Below are 18146 nucleotides of genomic sequence, written 5' to 3'. Positions count from 1 at the left end.
TCTGTTGGTGGGCCTTGAGGACTGGAGTTGGGGAACACTGTGCTAACGGACCCGTTACATAGCGTTAATTGCGACAATTGCGCCATGTAACGGAGTCCGCTAGCGGACACCCATTAACGCAATGTGAACCTAGCCTTATTCTTTGCGCGCTGAGCTGAAGGTTTTATTGATGCTATTTTGGTGTAGATGCGATCTTTTGATTGCCCGTTATTGCATTTTATTGCAATGTAGTGGCGACCCAAAAAAAAGTAATTCTGAGTTTTTTAATTTTTTTCTCATTATGCTTTTTAGTGATCGGATTAATTCTTTTTACATATTGATAAATCGGGCGATTCTGAACACGCAATACCAAATGTGTAGATTTGATTTTTTTTGTTTTATTTTGAATGGGACGAAAATGGTGTGATTTGAGCTTTAATATTTTTTTATATTTTTTAAAACTTTTTTTTTTTTTTTTTACTTTTTGCATGCTTCAATAGTCTCCATGGGAGACTAGGAGCTGCACTACTTCGATCGCCTCTGCTATGCACAGGCGATGATCAGATGTGTATAGCAGAAATGCTCCCTTTCTATGAGCGCTGACCACCGGCAATCTGGCTTTGACAACTGTCAACCATCGGTGACCCATGATCATGTGACGGGGTGACCGATGGTCGGAATTAGTGACGCGCTTCTGGTAAGTGCAAATTAAATGCAGCTGTCAGAAATGACTAAATGACTGCGGCATTTAACTAGTTAACAGCTGCAGGTGGATCGCGATTCCATCCGTGGCTGTTGAGGGCACATGTCAGCTGTATATATCAGCTGACATGTGCCCAGAAAGGTGCTGGCTCAGCACCGAAGCCCGCACCAAACGGCTATGACTCTAGAGGGCACTGAGACTGACAGAACAAATCTCCTTTTCACATTTTATTATAAAGGAGTAAGATCCCATCAATGATGCCTCAATGCTACAATTGGTTTTATAACATATATATATATATATATATATATATATATATATATACAGGTCCTTCTCAAAAAATTAGCATAACGTGTTAAATTTCATTATTTACCATAATGTAATGATTACAATTAAACTTTCATATATTATAGATTCATTATCCACCAACTGAAATTTGTCAGGTCTTTTATTGTTTTAATACTGATGATTTTGGCATACAACTCCTGATAACCCAAAAAACCTGTCTCAATAAATTAGCATATCAAGAAAAGGTTCTCTAAACGACCTATTACCCTAATCTTCTGAATCAACTAATTAACTCTAAACACATGCAAAAGATACCTGAGGCTTTTAAAAACTCCCTGCCTGGTTCATTACTCAAAACCCCCATCATGGGTAAGACTAGCGACCTGACAGATGTCAAGAAGGCCATCATTGACACACTCAAGCAAGAGGGTAAGACCCAGAAAGAAATTTCTCAACAAATAGGCTGTTCCCAGAGTGCTGTATCAAGGCACCTCAATGGTAAGTCTGTTGGAAGGAAACAATGTGGCCGAAAACGCTGTACAACGAGAAGAGGTGACCGGACCCTGAGGAAGATTGTGGAGAAGGACCGATTCCAGACCTTGGGGAACCTGAGGAAGCAGTGGACTGAGTCTGGTGTGGAAACATCCAGAGCCACCGTGCACAGGCGTGTGCAGGAAATGGGCTACAGGTGCCGCATTCCCCAGGTAAAGCCACTTTTGAACCATAAACAGCGGCAGAAGCGCCTGACCTGGGCTACAGAGAAGCAGCACTGGACTGTTGCTAAGTGGTCCCAAGTACTTTTTTCTGATGAAAGCAAATTTTGCATGTCATTCGGAAATCAAGGTGCCAGAGTCTGGAGGAAGACTGGGGAGAAGGAAATGCCAAAATGCCTGAAGTCCAGTGTCAAGTACCCACAGTCAGTGATGGTGTGGGGTGCCATGTCAGCTGCTGGTGTTGGTCCACTGTGTTTCATCAAGGGCAGGGTCAATGCAGCTAGCTATCAGGAGAATTTGGAGCACTTCATGCTTCCATCGGCTGAAATGCTTTATGGAGATGAAGATTTCATTTTTCAGCACGACCTGGCACCTGCTCACAGTGCCAAAACCACTGGTAAATGGTTTACTGACCATGGTATTACTGTGCTCAATTGGCCTGCCAACTCTCCTGACCTGAACCCCATAGAGAATCTGTGGGATATTGTGAAGAGAAAGTTGAGAGACGCAAGACCCAACACTCTGGATGAGCTTAAGGCCGCTATTGAAGCATCCTGGGCCTCCATAACATCTCAGCAGTGTCACAGGCTGATTGCCTCCATGCCACGCCGCATTGAAGCAGTCATTTCTGCCAAAGGATTCCCGACCAAGTATTGAGTGCATAACTGAACATTATTATTTGATGGTTTTTTTGTTTGTTATTAAAAAACACTTTTATTTGATTGGACGGGTGAAATATGCTAATTTATTGAGACAGGTTTTTTGGGTTATCAGGAGTTGTATGCCAAAATCATCAGTATTAAAACAATAAAAGACCTGACAAATTTCAGTTGGTGGATAATGAATCTATAATATATGAAAGTTTAATTGTAATCATTACATTATGGTAAATAATGAAATTTAACACTATATGCTAATTTTTTGAGAAGGACCTGTATATATATCAGGTCTTTTAACCTCAGTATGATGAACAGTAGATATAAAATACCTGTATATATTGCGTTGAGAAATGCCATAGACATACTGGGGTGGACATGCAAGCTTAAAGCCTTAAATATGTTGTTTTTTAATGGCTGCATGTGGTTTAGATGTTAGTCTATGTCATTGTGATAAGGAGTTGATTATGGACATCTATATGGTGATTACATGTGTTTCTCACTATGAAGTTCAGTAAGTGGTGATAAGATTGTTCCAAATACATTTAGACTATTTAAGCATTAATATTAATTTCAGGTAAGATACTGAATGTTAAGAATTGGATGAGGTCTATTCTGCTTGTTTTTTGCACGTACCTCATTAGCACATAGAGAAGCATTGGTGGCAGCAAAGATCTCATAGTTTAGCGTTGAACTTCAACTTTATCAACTTTATAACATTTTAGAAGTATAATTTTTCTTTTTTTTTTTAATTAGATCACAGATCTTCTTGATGTCGTTCTTGACAGCTTCATTAAAACCAGTGCAACGGGTGGGCTGGGATCCATTAAAGCTGAAGTCATGGCAGATACAGCAGTTGCTTTAGCATCTGGCAATGTCAAACTGGTTTCAAGCAAGGTTTGTCTATAACTTTGGTCTCTAAGACAGGTATATTAGTGCATTTATTCATAAAATAACAATCATTTTTCAATTCCAGGTCATTGGAAGGATGTGTAAAATAATAGACAAGACCTGCCTTTCTCCTACCCCTACTCTGGAGCAGCATCTTATGTGGGATGATATTGCCATACTTGCCCGATACATGCTTATGCTGTCCTTTAACAACTCGTTGGATGTGGCTGCCCATCTTCCCTACCTCTTTCATGTTGTCACTTTATTGGTTGCAACAGGTCCTCTTTCTCTTCGAGCTTCCACCCATGGACTTGTAATCAATATCATTCACTCTTTGTGCACCTGCTCACAGCTACATTTTAGTGGTATGTACCTTTTATTATTGCTATTGCAATAGGTAATATCTGCATATAAGTTTATCATAAAAGATTATCTAAATGAATGCTCAAGTGACTAAGGCTATGCTGTAATATTGGGCAAAGCCATTGCAAAATATACAGCGCCTGATGAACAATGAGGAAGACTTACAGCTTGACTTGGCACCATGGTCCTTTTTATCACCTGATCAGCAGTTGATTCCAATGAATCTGATTGATGGCCTCATGAAAGGATAGCATACAAAAAAAGAGCATTGGTGATGCTGGGGAAAACTAGATTGCTTGACATTACTGGGTTTTAACCAATGACTACATCTACATTGCTTTTTGGGCTTCCTCAGAGTTCTCTCATTTTTCTCCCACACTTCAAAGTCATACTGATAGGGAACTTAGATTGTGAGCCCCTCTGGAGACTGTCATTAAAGAGTATGTCCGGGACTTAAAAAAAATAAAAGGCATGCAGTTGCTAACAAAGGCAACTACCTGTCTGTTGTACCGGCTCCGGTCATTGACCGCTCCTGCCAGAGATTTAGCTTCTTCCTGTGAACAGAGCAGCAGTTTCTCTTCCTTTTGTCAGGGCGGGACTAGTGTCATTCTGATTGACAGCCGGCTCTCCGCTGCCTGATTGAGGGAAGGTGAATGAGGTTGATGAATCCACACCTGAAATTTTCAGTAATTTTCTGTTTGCTTCACAATCAAAAGGAAAACCGTATGATGACAGCTGTAGGCATGTTCTTCACGTGAACTGATGCAAACCCTCAAAAAAACTTGAAATTCCAGGTTTTGAGGCAGCAAAACATGAAAGAATGCCAAGTGAGATAATTACTTTCCCAATCCACTGTAGCTCATCAATACTGAAGTCCCAGAAAACTCCTTTCATATCTGTATGTAGATTAAAATTGGGTTGGCAGTGCTGAAAAATGTCTCTTCATGTATTCTGTGCCACCAACCTATTTCTTTTTTTTTTTCAGAGGAGACAAAACAAGTCCTGCGGCTTAGTCTGACCGAATTCTCTCTGCCCAAATTCTATCTGCTGTTTGGGATAAGCAAAGTCAAGTCTGCAGCAGTAATAGCGTTTCGATCCAGTTATCGGGACCGCTCTTTCTCACCTGGCTCGTATGAGAGGGAGACGTTTGCTCTGACGTCTTTGGAAACGGTGACAGAAGCACTTTTAGAAATCATGGAGGTATGACAGTCATATTATGTTTTCAGTGGAATCGTTCTTTTAAATGTCAGAAAGTAGTGAGTTCTTGATTTTATTAAAGGGCTTACCCAGCATTCGCAAATAACCTGCTTTTTCTTCCATAAACTGCACCACACTTGTCTGTGGAAGGTTTCTGATATCGTAGATATGTTCCAGTCTCGGATTTTATCATTTGTAATATCAATGAGCGCATTGCTGTTTCTGGGAAAATGCAAGCCAAATTCTGTAATGCTGTATTTTGGATCTCCAAATGCATTACCTTTATAGTGCATTTGGTTAAGGCGAATTTAAGATCAGAATAACCAGTTTAGTTATCTTGTTAGCAATTTTTATATGCTGTGTATAACATTTTATTTTGTAGGCCTGCATGCGAGATATCCCAAATTGCAAGTGGCTGGACCAGTGGACTGAGCTTGCTCAAAAGTATGTTTTTGTTGTGTTTTGGTGTGTGCGTGCGTATATGTATGTGTGTGTGTATATGTGTGTATGTATATATATATATATATATATATATATATATATATATATATATATATATATATATATATATATATAATTTTTGACTCAGTCTCTCATATTTTCATATTTCCTCACAATGATCTCTCTGTGTAGGTTTGCATTCCAGTACAATCCATCACTTCAGCCTCGAGCCCTTGTCGTCTTCGGGTGCATCAGCAAACGTGTTTCTCATGGACAAATCAAACAGATCATTCGCATCCTGAGCAAAGTGAGTAATCTAAATTTGCAATAGGATTTAATGCAGAAGAAACAGATAATGTCACATCCTGTTTGTCTACTGCTTGGTACAGACTCATAAGTAGGCTGTGTCCTATACCTTCACCACAGCTCCCCTGTGTATATGCACTTCTCATTACAGGCATGTTACAAAATAGAATTATTGAAATCAATAGAGCATGCAGAATTATATTAACTGATAATTATTAGTTTGCCTACTACTAATCACTTCCTCCTAGAATACTGTTATTGCTTTTCCTGACCAAAGTCATGGAATAGAGCTATATTGTATAACTCTTCCAGTGAATACATTCTGTAATTCGGTTTTATGTCTAAATATTAGTGTATTTTCTGTGCATATTATATATAATATTATAATAATATAATATTCTGCTATAGGAGTCAGTGACTCAGCATCTGACTTGCTTTCTATTGCCCATGTGGCTGCTGAAAAGTATCTCTATAAATGCTGTTATGAGCTGAGACAGGATGGCTGCCCACATACAGTAGAATAAAAATAGTTTGGGTTGGGATTTTTTTATGCTAGTTTTTAATTCTTTCTGTTATATCACCTTACTGATCTTCTGTGCAGTACTGCAAAAGTTTTAGGCACGTGTAGGAAAAAAAGCTGCAAAATATGAATGCTTTCAAAAATAGAAGTGTTAATAGTTTATTATTACTACCGGTAATTCACAAAGTGCTGATGTCTTTCATCTGTTACACTGTTTCCTTAGCAAACTTCTGCGTCTATGGTCTTCAGCATTGTCCATTTCTTGGTGCTTCTTAAAAAGGTCTTCAATAGCACATCTTAAAGACCCAGTCTTTCTTTAACCCCTTACCGACCTCAGCCGTACTATTACTACGGAGGTCCCCCGCTTTGATGTGGGCTCCGGCGCTGAACCCACCTGAAAGCCGGGACATGTCAGCTGTTTTGAACAGCTGACATGTGCCTGTAATAGCGGCGGGTGAAATCACGATTCACCCGCCGCTATTAACTAGTCAAATGCTGACAGCGGCATTTAACTGGCCATCGGGCCGGGAATGAGCGCATCGCCGACCCCCTTCACATGATCGGGGGTCAGCGATGCGTAGGCAATAGCAACCAGAGGTCTCCTTGAGACCTCTATGGTTGCTGATGCCGGCTTGCTGTGAGCGCCACCCTGTGGTCGGCGCTCATAGCAAGCCTGTAATTGAGCTACATAGGAGCGATCTGATGATCACTGCTATGTAGCAGAGCCAATCAGGCTATGCCAGCTTCTAGCCTCACATGTTTGGTGTCTATGAACTCGTAATGACCTGGAGAATCAAAATGGCAGGTCAGTTTTAGCATTTAGTGAACCAAACAAAAAACAAGTGTGGGATTGCACTTTTTTTTGCAATTTCACTGCACTTGGAATTTTTTCCCTGTTTTTTAGTACACAACATGATAAAAACAATGATGTAGTTGAAAAGTGCAACTTGACCCGCAAAAAACAAGCCCTCACATGGCCATATTGACGGAAAAATAAAAAAGTTATGGCTCTGGGAAGGAGGGGAGCAAAAAACGAGAACGCAAAAACGGAAAAGGGCAAGGTCATGAAGGGGTTAATATCTGTACTTGGCTGAGACCTTGCTGATTAAGTATAACTACTTTGTGTCTTGTTGCTGTGCTCAGACTTGCCATCATGTATGACCTATGACACAAAACAGTCTTTCACAACCTCCCATTTGTAGCAGAGTTTTGCTGTTCCTCACCCAGTTTAAAGCCTCCAACACAGCTGTTTCTGTTTTAGTTAATGATTGCATTTAATTGGTTATTTAGGGTATGTTTCCACGGTAAGTAAACGCTGCTTGTTTGACGCTGCAGCGTCAAACAAGCAGCGTCCAGATGTTCCAGCATAGTGGAGGGGATTTAATGAAATCCCGTCTCCACTATGCGTGGAAACCCGCACGCGGCGGCCCTGCGACTCCGGACATGCTGCGCGTCTTTTCAGATCGCAGCATGTCCGTACACCTTGCGGGGACGCAAGGCATATCACAGGGCCCTATGGCGAGGGGTGCGATGATCCCGGATGTGTACTGTACACATCCGGCACCATCGCGTCCCAGGAAGGGGGCGGGGCTCAGCGCCGAGCGGCTTCTCCGCTGCGGCGATACCGCCGCCCCTCCGGACCGTGGAGCCATACCCTTACACACATGATGATACTACAAAATCCCTGACCTTGTGCAAGTGTACCTAAAAGAATTGATGCTGCTTTGAAGGCAAACGATGGCCATCCCAACTATTGATTTAGCTTAGATTTCTCTTTTGTTCACTTTGCATTTTAATTGATAAAAATTTGCAATATGTTTTCCACACCTGCCTACAACTTTTGCACAGTTCTATATACATTTGTCATGAATACTTGTAACTTAGTGCTCAATAATAGATACATACATCATGATAATCACCTGGCTCGGTTATCGTGTGATCAACTGCAGGAGCCTGGTTATGTACATGGCCAGGATGTTCCTGAAATTGCTAGTATAAGTGAGAAAACAGCCATTTTACCCCCTCATTTGCCATTGTCAAAGTGTCTACCGCATCCGAGGGGATTTATTTAGGGAAAATGCTCCCCCTGTGGCGGAATCACGGGGTACCGATGTCTGTCAGTGGGATACTTTATTGTGCTATGTAAGTTATGCAGTGTATTGTATAAGCAATCAAAGCATCACAATAGTATTTAAAAAGTAAAGTTTTTATTTGATAAAAAGAAATTATATTTGTTTTAGGGACTGGAAAGCTGCTTAAAAGGTCCTGATAATTACAATAGCCAAGTTTTAATAGAAGCCACTGTGATAGCACTAACCAAACTACAGCCGCTTCTTAACAAGGTAAGAGGTGTCCTAACAGGACGACTGTAGTATGAGCTGTATAGGAGTAATATTTATCTCCGGTCATGTCTACTGTTCCGGATTACTGGATTACTCTCCGCATCTGACCAGCACTACTGAAAGTAAACATTTATGGCCTTTTTATACCGCAGTGTTCATTCTTGTATTGGGATCCTCACAGAACATTTGGGCAGCGCTCGATTTCCATATGCAGGTGTGAGCATACCTGTAGAGCAGGGGAGAGGGACCTTTTTCCTGCCAATGGCCATTTGCATATTTATAATGGCATTCGGGGGGTGTTCAAAATCATAAACTTAAAAATGATCCTGCTATATTTGGCCAAACAATTACCTCACCCATAATGTGATAACTGGAACTGCTTCTCTTTGGCGAGGAGTGTGATGTTAGGTGATATGGATGATGATGCTACTCGTAACGAACTTTCCTCTTTTGTGTCAGTCTAGAGAGCAGTTGACTCTTTGCTATAAGTTTTGTAAAGAACTGATCACAGCAGTAAGTTGTACCGAACATAGGAGTATTACACTGCTGGTCTAGTCAAAGGGGTTAATTCATCACTGCTTGTGTAACATTTAGGGTACGTGTCCACGTTCAGGATGGCCGGCGCTTTGGATGGAGCGGAAAACTCGCTCCGCCCAAAGCCCCGCCCCCTTCTGTAGACGCGATCATTGCACCCCACACATAGGGCCCTGTGTTTTACCTTGCGGCGTCGCCGCAAGGTAAACGGACATGCTGCGACCAAAAAAGACGCGCCGCATGTCCGGAATCGCAGGGCCGCCGGGTGCGTGTTACCACGCATAGTGAAGACGGGATTTCATAAAATCCCCTCCACTATGCTGTAACATCTGGACACTGCGGATTGAACGCTGCGGCTCCACGGAGCGTTCAATCCGCTGCTATTCCGGATGTAATACGGCTCGTGGACACATACCCTTATAGAACTCAAGCAGTGGGACTTGTGCAGTATATACATCGCATAAGGGATACTGAGACTGCTGTATACTACTGATGAGTGAACGTGTTTGTGTGCTGACAGAGTAACTTCTGCAGGCTCGAAAAATATGTTCGAGTCCCCGCGGCTGCATGTCTCGCGGCTGTAACAGCCGCAACACATACAGGGATTTCCTAACAAGCAAGAAATCTGCATATGTTGCGGCTGTCTTAACAGCCACGAGAAATGCAGCCGCGGGGACTCGAACATATTTTTTAAGCTCGCTGAATATATTCGATTAGCACACAAGTGTGTTCAGGTAACACCTTATCCGAGCATGTTCGCTCATCGCTACTGTATAAAAATTGCATAGGAGACTCTGGAGCAGACTCTTGAGGCAAGAGCATATACAGCACATAGGAGAGACTGGAGCAGGAGCATATACATCACATAGGACATTCTGAGGCTGCTGTCTTCAGAGGTGCAGGATTGCAAAGCGTGCCAACTCCACCCACAGAGCGCGTCCTGGCCTTGCCCAACATCAGGATGTAATCCTTCATTGCATTAGTGGATGCTGCATGTGCGTGCTCGCAGTGTAAGGAGCAATTAAAGCAGTGGTGGGAAACCTTTTTTCTGCCGAGGGCCATTTGGATATTTCTAATATCATTTGCAGACTGTACAAATCGAGCTCTAATTCTGCCCACAAAGTAAATCATGGCAATGGTGTCAGGACATAATCTTTCATTGCATGTGCTTCAGTGTTCACTAGTGAACATTACATACACGTTCTCACAGAGCAAGAAGAACATAAAGAGCAAGCCGCCTTCAAAATACGGCTGCCAGCCCAAGCACTACTGACCCCGGCAATCTGCCCGGGGGCCAGATAAAAGGTTGCGGGGGCCTGAGGTTCCCCACCACGGCTGTAGAGTATGTATGGTATAATAGTACAGGACTGTACTTAGATTCAGCTCAGTGAAGAACTATTTTGTCTTTCACAGCATCATTAGTGATCACCACAGAGCCCTTGTAAGCTTCTCCTCTCTGGTGTAGGTACTCTATAACACTGATTCATTTTAGAGCCTATAGTTATACCTCTAATAGCTGCAAAGATCATTTTTGCTTTCATTGATTCCCCAAATGTTTAATTTGTGTTTTGTAGTTATTAATGCATTAAATGGTGCCACTTTCATCATTATCAGTCATCTGAATTTATTGTCTTTTGCTGCCTAAACTTGCAGAGCTCCAGTAGTTGCCTGTACATCCTCTCAGTTGTAATTCATGACTTCATTCTCTGTGATTGTCAAATGCTGTGCCCACCCATGGGGGCAAATGAATGTATAAGTTTGTGGAAAAACATTGAGGCAGTACCTACCAACTCATGCACTCATTATTGCTCCATTCCCATCCCCCACACTCATGGCTTCATGGTAACTTACTGTGAGGGTAATTTGGGCTGGAGTCCATTTTAGTAATTTTGACTTTTTTTTTCTGGAGATTTGGTTACTGATTTCTCACCATCGTCTTAGGATTCCCCTATGCACAAAGCCCTCTTTTGGGTGGCTATGGCAGTACTACAGCTGGATGAAGTTAACTTGTATTCGGCGGGTACAGCTCTTCTGGAACAAAACCTGCACACATTAGACAGCCTTCGAGTATTTAATGACAAGGTAAGTAAAATACTCTGTATATAAGCAAGTTTTGTTGGGCAAGTCATATTTGGCCAGTTTAGAGATTGGGTGGCCTTTAATGATATTTCTGTAAATCATTTAATACTTGATTCTCTTTCAGGAGAATATAAAATATTAGCATGATAAGGCTGTGCTCATGTCTTTATTATATCATTCGGGTAGGGGATGTTTTGAGGTTTCCATCACTTTCAACAACAAGAATAGTGCCTCAGGGATATTCTAGCAGTCAAAATGATTGGGCTATGTTGGTATAGTTGTACAAAAGATCTGACACAATATTTGGGCTTGTGCTATGAGAAGCCATAGCACAGGTGAGAGCAGTTTAAAGGAGTTGCCTCAGGGCAGATATTTACACATGTCTATCAAATGCGGGTCCGACCTCTGGGAGCCAAACCTATTTAGTGCCCAGCCACTGTGACTGTAGCAGTAGCAGCACATGTGCATCCTTCTCAGGGCGGCGAGGTACCCTGTTCTGGGGATGGGTGTGGGTCCAAGTGGTTGGACTCACATCTACTGGACTATTTACAGGATATCCCAGGGATAAGTCATTAACACCTGTCACGAGGCAACCCCTTTAATGTGGCTTTATACATTGGACGAACTCGCAGTATAGACTAGGCAAGGGTCAGCTGCAGCTCATCAATATTCTGTCAAAGCAGATGTCCACTCTGATGAAATAGTAAAGGCTTCAGCCAGTCAGCTGTCGGTGATTGGCTGCAGTGGTCAGGTGACACAACATTGTCATGTGCCCCGCTAAAGACAGCAGTGTCGACATGGATTGATGCCACTGCTGGAGGCAAGTATCCATTGTTTTTATTTTCTATGGGGCCTTAAGTTGACCAAGCATGTGGATAACCCCCTTTAATGTTCGGCTGACATTTTGTTGACCTATATTAAGGATAAAATGGAACAGTTAACCTAAATTTATTTTATTTCAAGGGAACAAATTATCATCCACTTTTGTCTGGCCTAATGGGGAAAAGTAACTGAAGATTTACACTCTTGCATTCTTATGACCACCTCAGTCAGCCAAATTAAGCATGTATGTGTGTGGTTAGTGTATGTCAGAAGGAATAGCTGTTTGTGTGTCAGCTATTTACCTTTTTTTTTTTGTTATAAAATGCACTTTTAGCAGAAAAAAATATCTGTCTAAAAGTCGTGTGCACCTAATTGTCCATAGAAAGCTTCCTATGGTCAAGAAGAGCCTTGGCTGCATCCTTCCAGATCACGGAGAGAACTGCTCTCCTCCTTCTGTACATTAATCTATTTCATTGGAGCAGGGCAAGAGAGAAAGCTACCAGAACCTCCACATCACTAAGGCTGCGCGGATGCTACAGTTCCTAGATAGCTGAAGGACCTTTCAGGTCACGTGCCTGGAAGGATCTTCAAAATATTCTTGTTTGTGTGTTTTGATGATGATGCTAATGATGATGTAACTGGGCTGAGTGTGTGTTGCTGGAGCTGAGCTGTGTGTGAGCACAAACTGTACTGTATGTAAGGGGCATGCTGTAACTATATGTATGCAGTAAAATACATGCTGCAGAGATACATCTAATATATAAAGCTGAATGTGTGTGTGTGTGTGTATGTATGTATGTATGTATGTATGTCCGGGATTGGCATCTGAACCGTAGCAGCTACAGCCACAAAATTTTGCACAGTCACACGTCTGGACCCCGAGAGCGTCATAGGCTATGTTGTGAGGTGAAATTTTAACCCCGCGCTTTCCAATTCACCAAACAATTTTGCCCCTATCTACATAATGGGGAAAAAGTGAAAGGAAAAGTGTTGGAGGCGTCGCAGCTACAGGCACAAAATTTTGCACAGTCACACGTCTGGACCCTGAGAGCGTCATAGGCTATGTTGTGAGGTGAAATTTTAACCCCGCGCTTTCCAAGTCACCAAACAATTTTGCCCCTATCTACATAATGGGGAAAAAATGAAAGGAAAAGTGTTGGAGGCAAATTAACAGCTGCCAGATGTGAACAAGGGGGACTTAAAGAATGACAGCGATGGCACCAAAGAGTATATACTGTACAGTTGCTAAGGTGGGGCCCCAACATGGGATAATCACACCACCACGGGGATATGAACACACACACAAAATGCGCCACACACTACCACGTGCTCGAACACATATACCACCCTCAGTGCACATTTCACCACACATACACCAACCTCGCCACATAAAAGTAGAAACACAAAAGTCGCCGCTCAAAACTCGCCACGCGCAAAACTCTCCACATGCAAAACTCGCCACACGTGCAAAACTCGCCACACGCAAAACTTGCACACGCAGAAAAATTGCCACACGCAGAAAAATTGCCACATGCACAAAAGTTGCAACACATGCAAAAGTTGCCTCACACAAAACTTGCACATACTCAAAAGGCACCACACATAAAACTCGCCACGCGCAAAACTCGCCATGCGCAAAACTTGCTGCACACAACTTGCTACACTAACCTGTCACATGCAACTCGACACACAAAAAGTTGCTACACGCATGTCGCCACACAAAACTCATCTCACAAAAGTCCCTACATGCATGTCGCCACACGCAACTCAACACACACAACTTGACACACGAAACTCGCCCTAAAACACACACAAGTCTGGTATCCTTCAAAAATAAAAATCTGATTAATAAGCAGACAAACTACAAGAGCAACAAATGTACCATATAGGAATCCGGCAGCTGTCAGTCACATGACCAGTCTATTATGTGTATGTGTGAGCTAATATATACTGCCAGGGGGTGGGCTTACTGTTGGCTGGGGATTTATCAGGCTGCCATTTTAGCTTACAAATACTGAGGTAAAAATACTGACCAAATAACGTGTGAACGAGGGCTAATACAGGAGGAGATGGCATACAGCTATATACTATATACAGGAGATGACACACAGGTATATACTATTTACAGGGGAGATGACACACAGGTATATACTATATACAGGAGGAGATGACACACAGATATATACTATATACAGGAGAGATGACACACAGGTATATACTATATAGAGGAGGAGATGACATACAGGTACATACTACATACAGGAGGAGATGACATACAGGTATATACTATATACAGGAGGAGATGACACACAGGTATATACTATATACAGGAGCAGATTACCTACAGGTATATAGTATATACAGGAGGAGATGACACAGGTATATGCTATGTATAGGAGGAGATGACATACAGGTATATACTATATACAGGAGATGACACACAGATATATACTATATATAGGTGAGATGACACACAGGTATATACTATATACAGGAGATTACATACAGGTATATCTAATATATAAAGCTGAATGTGTGTATGTATGTATGTGTGTATGTCCGGGATTGGCATCTGTACCGTCGCAGCTACAGCCACAAAATTTTGCACAGTCACACGTCTGGACCCCGAGAGCGTCATAGGCTATGTTGTGAGGTGAAATTTTAACCCCGCGCGTTCCAATTCACCAAACAATTTTGCTCCTATCTACATAATGGGGAAAAAGTGAAGGGAAAAGTGTTGGAGGAAAATTGACAGCTGCCAGATGTGAACAATGAGGACTTAAAGAATGAGAGCGATGGCGACAAAGAGTATATACTGTACAGTTGCTAAGGTGGGGCCCCGACATGGGATAATCACCACACCACCACGGGGATATGAACACACACACAAAATGCGCCACACACTACCACGTGCTTGAACACATATACCACCCTCAGCACACATTTCACCACACACACACACCAACCTCGCCACATAAAAGTCGAAACACAAAAGTCACCACTCAAAACTCGCTACATGCAAAACTCGCCATATGCAAAACTAGGCTCACGCAAAACTCGCCACACGTGCAAAACTCACCTCATGGAAAACTCACCTCATGCAAAACTTGCACACACAGAAAAATTGCCACATGTACAAAAGTTGCACCACATGCAAAAGTTGCCTCACACAAAACTTGCACATACTCAAAATGCACCACACATAAAACTCGCCACGCGCAAAACTCGCCATGCACAAATCTTGCTGCACACAACTTGCTACACTAACCTGTCACATGCAACTCAACACACAAAATGTTGCTACACGCATGTCGCCACACAAAACTCATCTCACAAAAGTCGCTACATGCATGTCGCCACACGCAACTCAACACACACAACTTGACACATAAAACTCGCCCTAAAACACACACAAGTCTGGTATTGTCCTTCAAAAATAAAAATCTGATTAATAAGCAAACTACAAGAGCAACAAATGTACCATATAGGAAATACGGCAGCTGTCAGTCACATGACCTGTCTATTATGTGTATGTGTGAGCTAATATATACTGCCAGGGGGGAGGGCTTCCTGTTGGCTGGGGATTTATCAGGCTGCCAATAGCAACCAATCACAGCTCAGCTTCTATTTTGCTACAGTTAATTAACCTGAGCTCTGATTGGTTAATATAGGCAACAAAGACATTCTCAGTATAACAAAGCTAATATATGTTGTGAAATGCTTCTATTTGCTTAGTTTTTGCCTTTTAATAATTACATTTCTATCTATTTGTTTTGTGGTTTTTGTGTGCAGAATAAATTTTTGTTAACACATTCTATTTTGCTAACAGCAGTCATTAACCCGGGCGAAGCCGGGTAGTACAGCTAGTTAACAATAAATCTGTTACCTCCCTATCATATTAAAATGAGGGACATTGACCTCTCTACTTCATTAAGTAGAAAATATGGGGATCCTAATTTTCTCCTCTCTAAATCTGGATCTTGTCTTAAAGTACAATGCATCTTATGATCTTAGAAATACGGGTATTTTACCCTTCACCATGACAGCACCCACTGGAGAGATAGGGATCCGCCCCAAGGAACAGGAAACCTACAGAGAAATAAAAGGGGCGGTCCACCTCTCCTCAGTTTAGGTCTCCTGTTCCCAGGGGACAGGATTTCTGGATTCTCCGAAACTACAGAACCATACCTGGGCCAGGGCATCCGCCTGTGCGGTCTCTGCGGGAACGGCAGGGGATGCGGTCCAGAAGCAGCGTCGGGGGAGACTCTGTTAGATGGCTCCCCCCTCGTCTGTCCGGCATGTGGGATGGCTGAGTCCGGAAGAGGCCGCCCGATCTCATGGAGCAACGCTGCGGGTGTGCGGCCTGGGAGGAGGCTCCGGACGCGGACCGGCAGATAAGGGTCCGGGATCTGTGGCGCAGCAGCAGCCGGTACACCGCTCCATAGCGCGGGCCGAGGTGAGATCGCGGCCGCGCATGCGCAGAGCGGTGTAAAAAATCTCCATTACTCGCCTGGAAGTGGTTGTAGCATTTCCGGGTCACTCAGCAGCGGTGAGGGAAAGCGCGGTTTCGCGCATGCGAGGTACACCGCTGGGGAAAAAAGAAAACGGATTTCTGCCTATAAAAGGGGGATGGTTGCAAGCGCACAGGCGATGCAACATGTCATCCCCAGGCAAGACGGTGGACCCAGCAGGTGATCCAGCCAGCAGGAGGTCCTCGGATGCCAGCCGCAGGAGCGATGCCACCTGATCCGGTACCGTACAGCTTCACTGGGTGAGTGTAAAAACCCTCTGCCTATAAAGCTGACACTCTTTTCCACAATATCTTCTTCACCCAGGCCAAAAAGAAACAAAAATCCAAACACAAACAGTGTGCTTTGTGTGATGAACCTCTCCCAGATTCCTACCCTAAAAAACTCTGCAACCAATGTATTACTGAAACCATGCAGAGTCCATCTATGTCTGTTACAGATATACGGGCCATAATCAGGGAAGAGTTACAGGCCATTACACAAGCCAATGCACCCCCTAAGAAATCCAGTAAAGAGAAAGTAGTATCCAGCTCTGAGTCCGATGATGAGGGCGTCATCAACTCAGATTCCTCACATACGTCGTCCTGTTCTTCAGTACCGTCTGACATTGAAGGTCGGTCTTGTTTTCCCCTTGATGGGGTTGACAACCTAGTAAAATCCATCAGGAATACAATAGGTTGTGAGGATACAAAAGATGACCAAACAGCACAAGACATCATGTTTGCAGGGTTAGCGGAGAGGAAAAAAAGAGCCTTTCCAGTAATTCCTGCTGTTAAAGCATTGATAAAAAGGGAATGGGAAAAACAGGACCAGAGAGGTTTTCTCCCGTCAGCCTCCAAAAGGAAGTACCCCTTTAGTGACGATGAGCTAATATCATGGACTAAGATTCCTAAAGTGGACGCAGCGGTCGCCTCCACTTCAAAACAATCAGCTTTACCGGTTGAAGATGCAGGCCTACTCTCTGATCCTCTGGATCGAAAAGCGGAATCATCATTAAAAAGATCATGGGAAGCTTCCACGGGCATATTTAAACCAACAATTGCCAGTACATGCACTGCTAGATCCATGCTTGTCAAGATTGATCAGTTAGATCAACAGATTGAACAGGGAGTCTCTAGACAAAGATTGCGGGATGCGATACCATTAATTAGAGGGGCAGCAGCATTCATGGCTGACGCATCAGCTGACTCTCTACGCCTCGCAGCAAGATCAGCAGGTCTAGTAAATAATGCCAGACGTGCGTTGTGGATGAAGATTTGGAAGGGGGATACACAGTCAAAGGCCAAGATCTGTGCTATTCCGTGTGAGGGTGAGTTTCTATTTGGAAAAGCTTTGGATGAGATCCTAATAAAAAGCAAAAGAAAGGAAAAAAGCTTTCCCTGACCCCTCAATTCCTTTCTATAGGAAGACCTTTAGGAGGAGACCGTTCGGGAAAAGAAGACAAAATGAAAGACCGTCGCGGTGGGCCACAAGAGAGGGAAAACAGAGTGGTACTATGTTTAAAGGCCCCCCCTTCCGTAGAGACAATAAATATTAAGACACCAGTCACCCCAGTAGGGGGTAGGTTAAAATTTTTCTTTCCCCAATGGCAAAAGATTACGTCAAATTCCTGGGTTCTAAATATTTTTAAGGAAGGAATTAAAGTAGAATTCCTCCAAATTCCCCATGATTCTTTTATTTTAACAGCCCTTAGTTCACCAATACAACAAAGGGCCCTTGAACTAGAGATCCAAAGTCTCATAAATAAAAATGTCTTAGTTAAAGTACCAAAGGGACAAGAGGG

The 18146-nt window shown here is 42.9% G+C and overlaps 1 protein-coding gene across 9 annotated transcripts in view; it reads left to right on the top strand.

The window, feature by feature from the left end:
• The window catches only part of NF1 (neurofibromin 1), a 373185-nt gene that overhangs the window by 295998 nt on the left and 59041 nt on the right, over window positions 1–18146 (top strand). For all 9 annotated transcript variants that reach the window (XM_077296848.1, XM_077296844.1, XM_077296843.1 and 6 more), the window contains 7 exons: window positions 3096–3236; window positions 3316–3595; window positions 4579–4793; window positions 5173–5234; window positions 5424–5538; window positions 8298–8399; window positions 10875–11015. In XM_077296848.1, coding sequence (XP_077152963.1) covers window positions 3096–3236; window positions 3316–3595; window positions 4579–4793; window positions 5173–5234; window positions 5424–5538; window positions 8298–8399; window positions 10875–11015 — 1056 coding nt within the window. The remainder of the gene's footprint in view (window positions 1–3095; window positions 3237–3315; window positions 3596–4578; window positions 4794–5172; window positions 5235–5423; window positions 5539–8297; window positions 8400–10874; window positions 11016–18146) is intronic.

The sequence above is a fragment of the Ranitomeya variabilis genome, chromosome 3, assembly GCF_051348905.1.
Source record: "Ranitomeya variabilis isolate aRanVar5 chromosome 3, aRanVar5.hap1, whole genome shotgun sequence".
Taxonomy (NCBI): domain Eukaryota; kingdom Metazoa; phylum Chordata; class Amphibia; order Anura; family Dendrobatidae; genus Ranitomeya; species Ranitomeya variabilis.
This window is presented reverse-complemented; position numbering and strand designations above follow the sequence as displayed.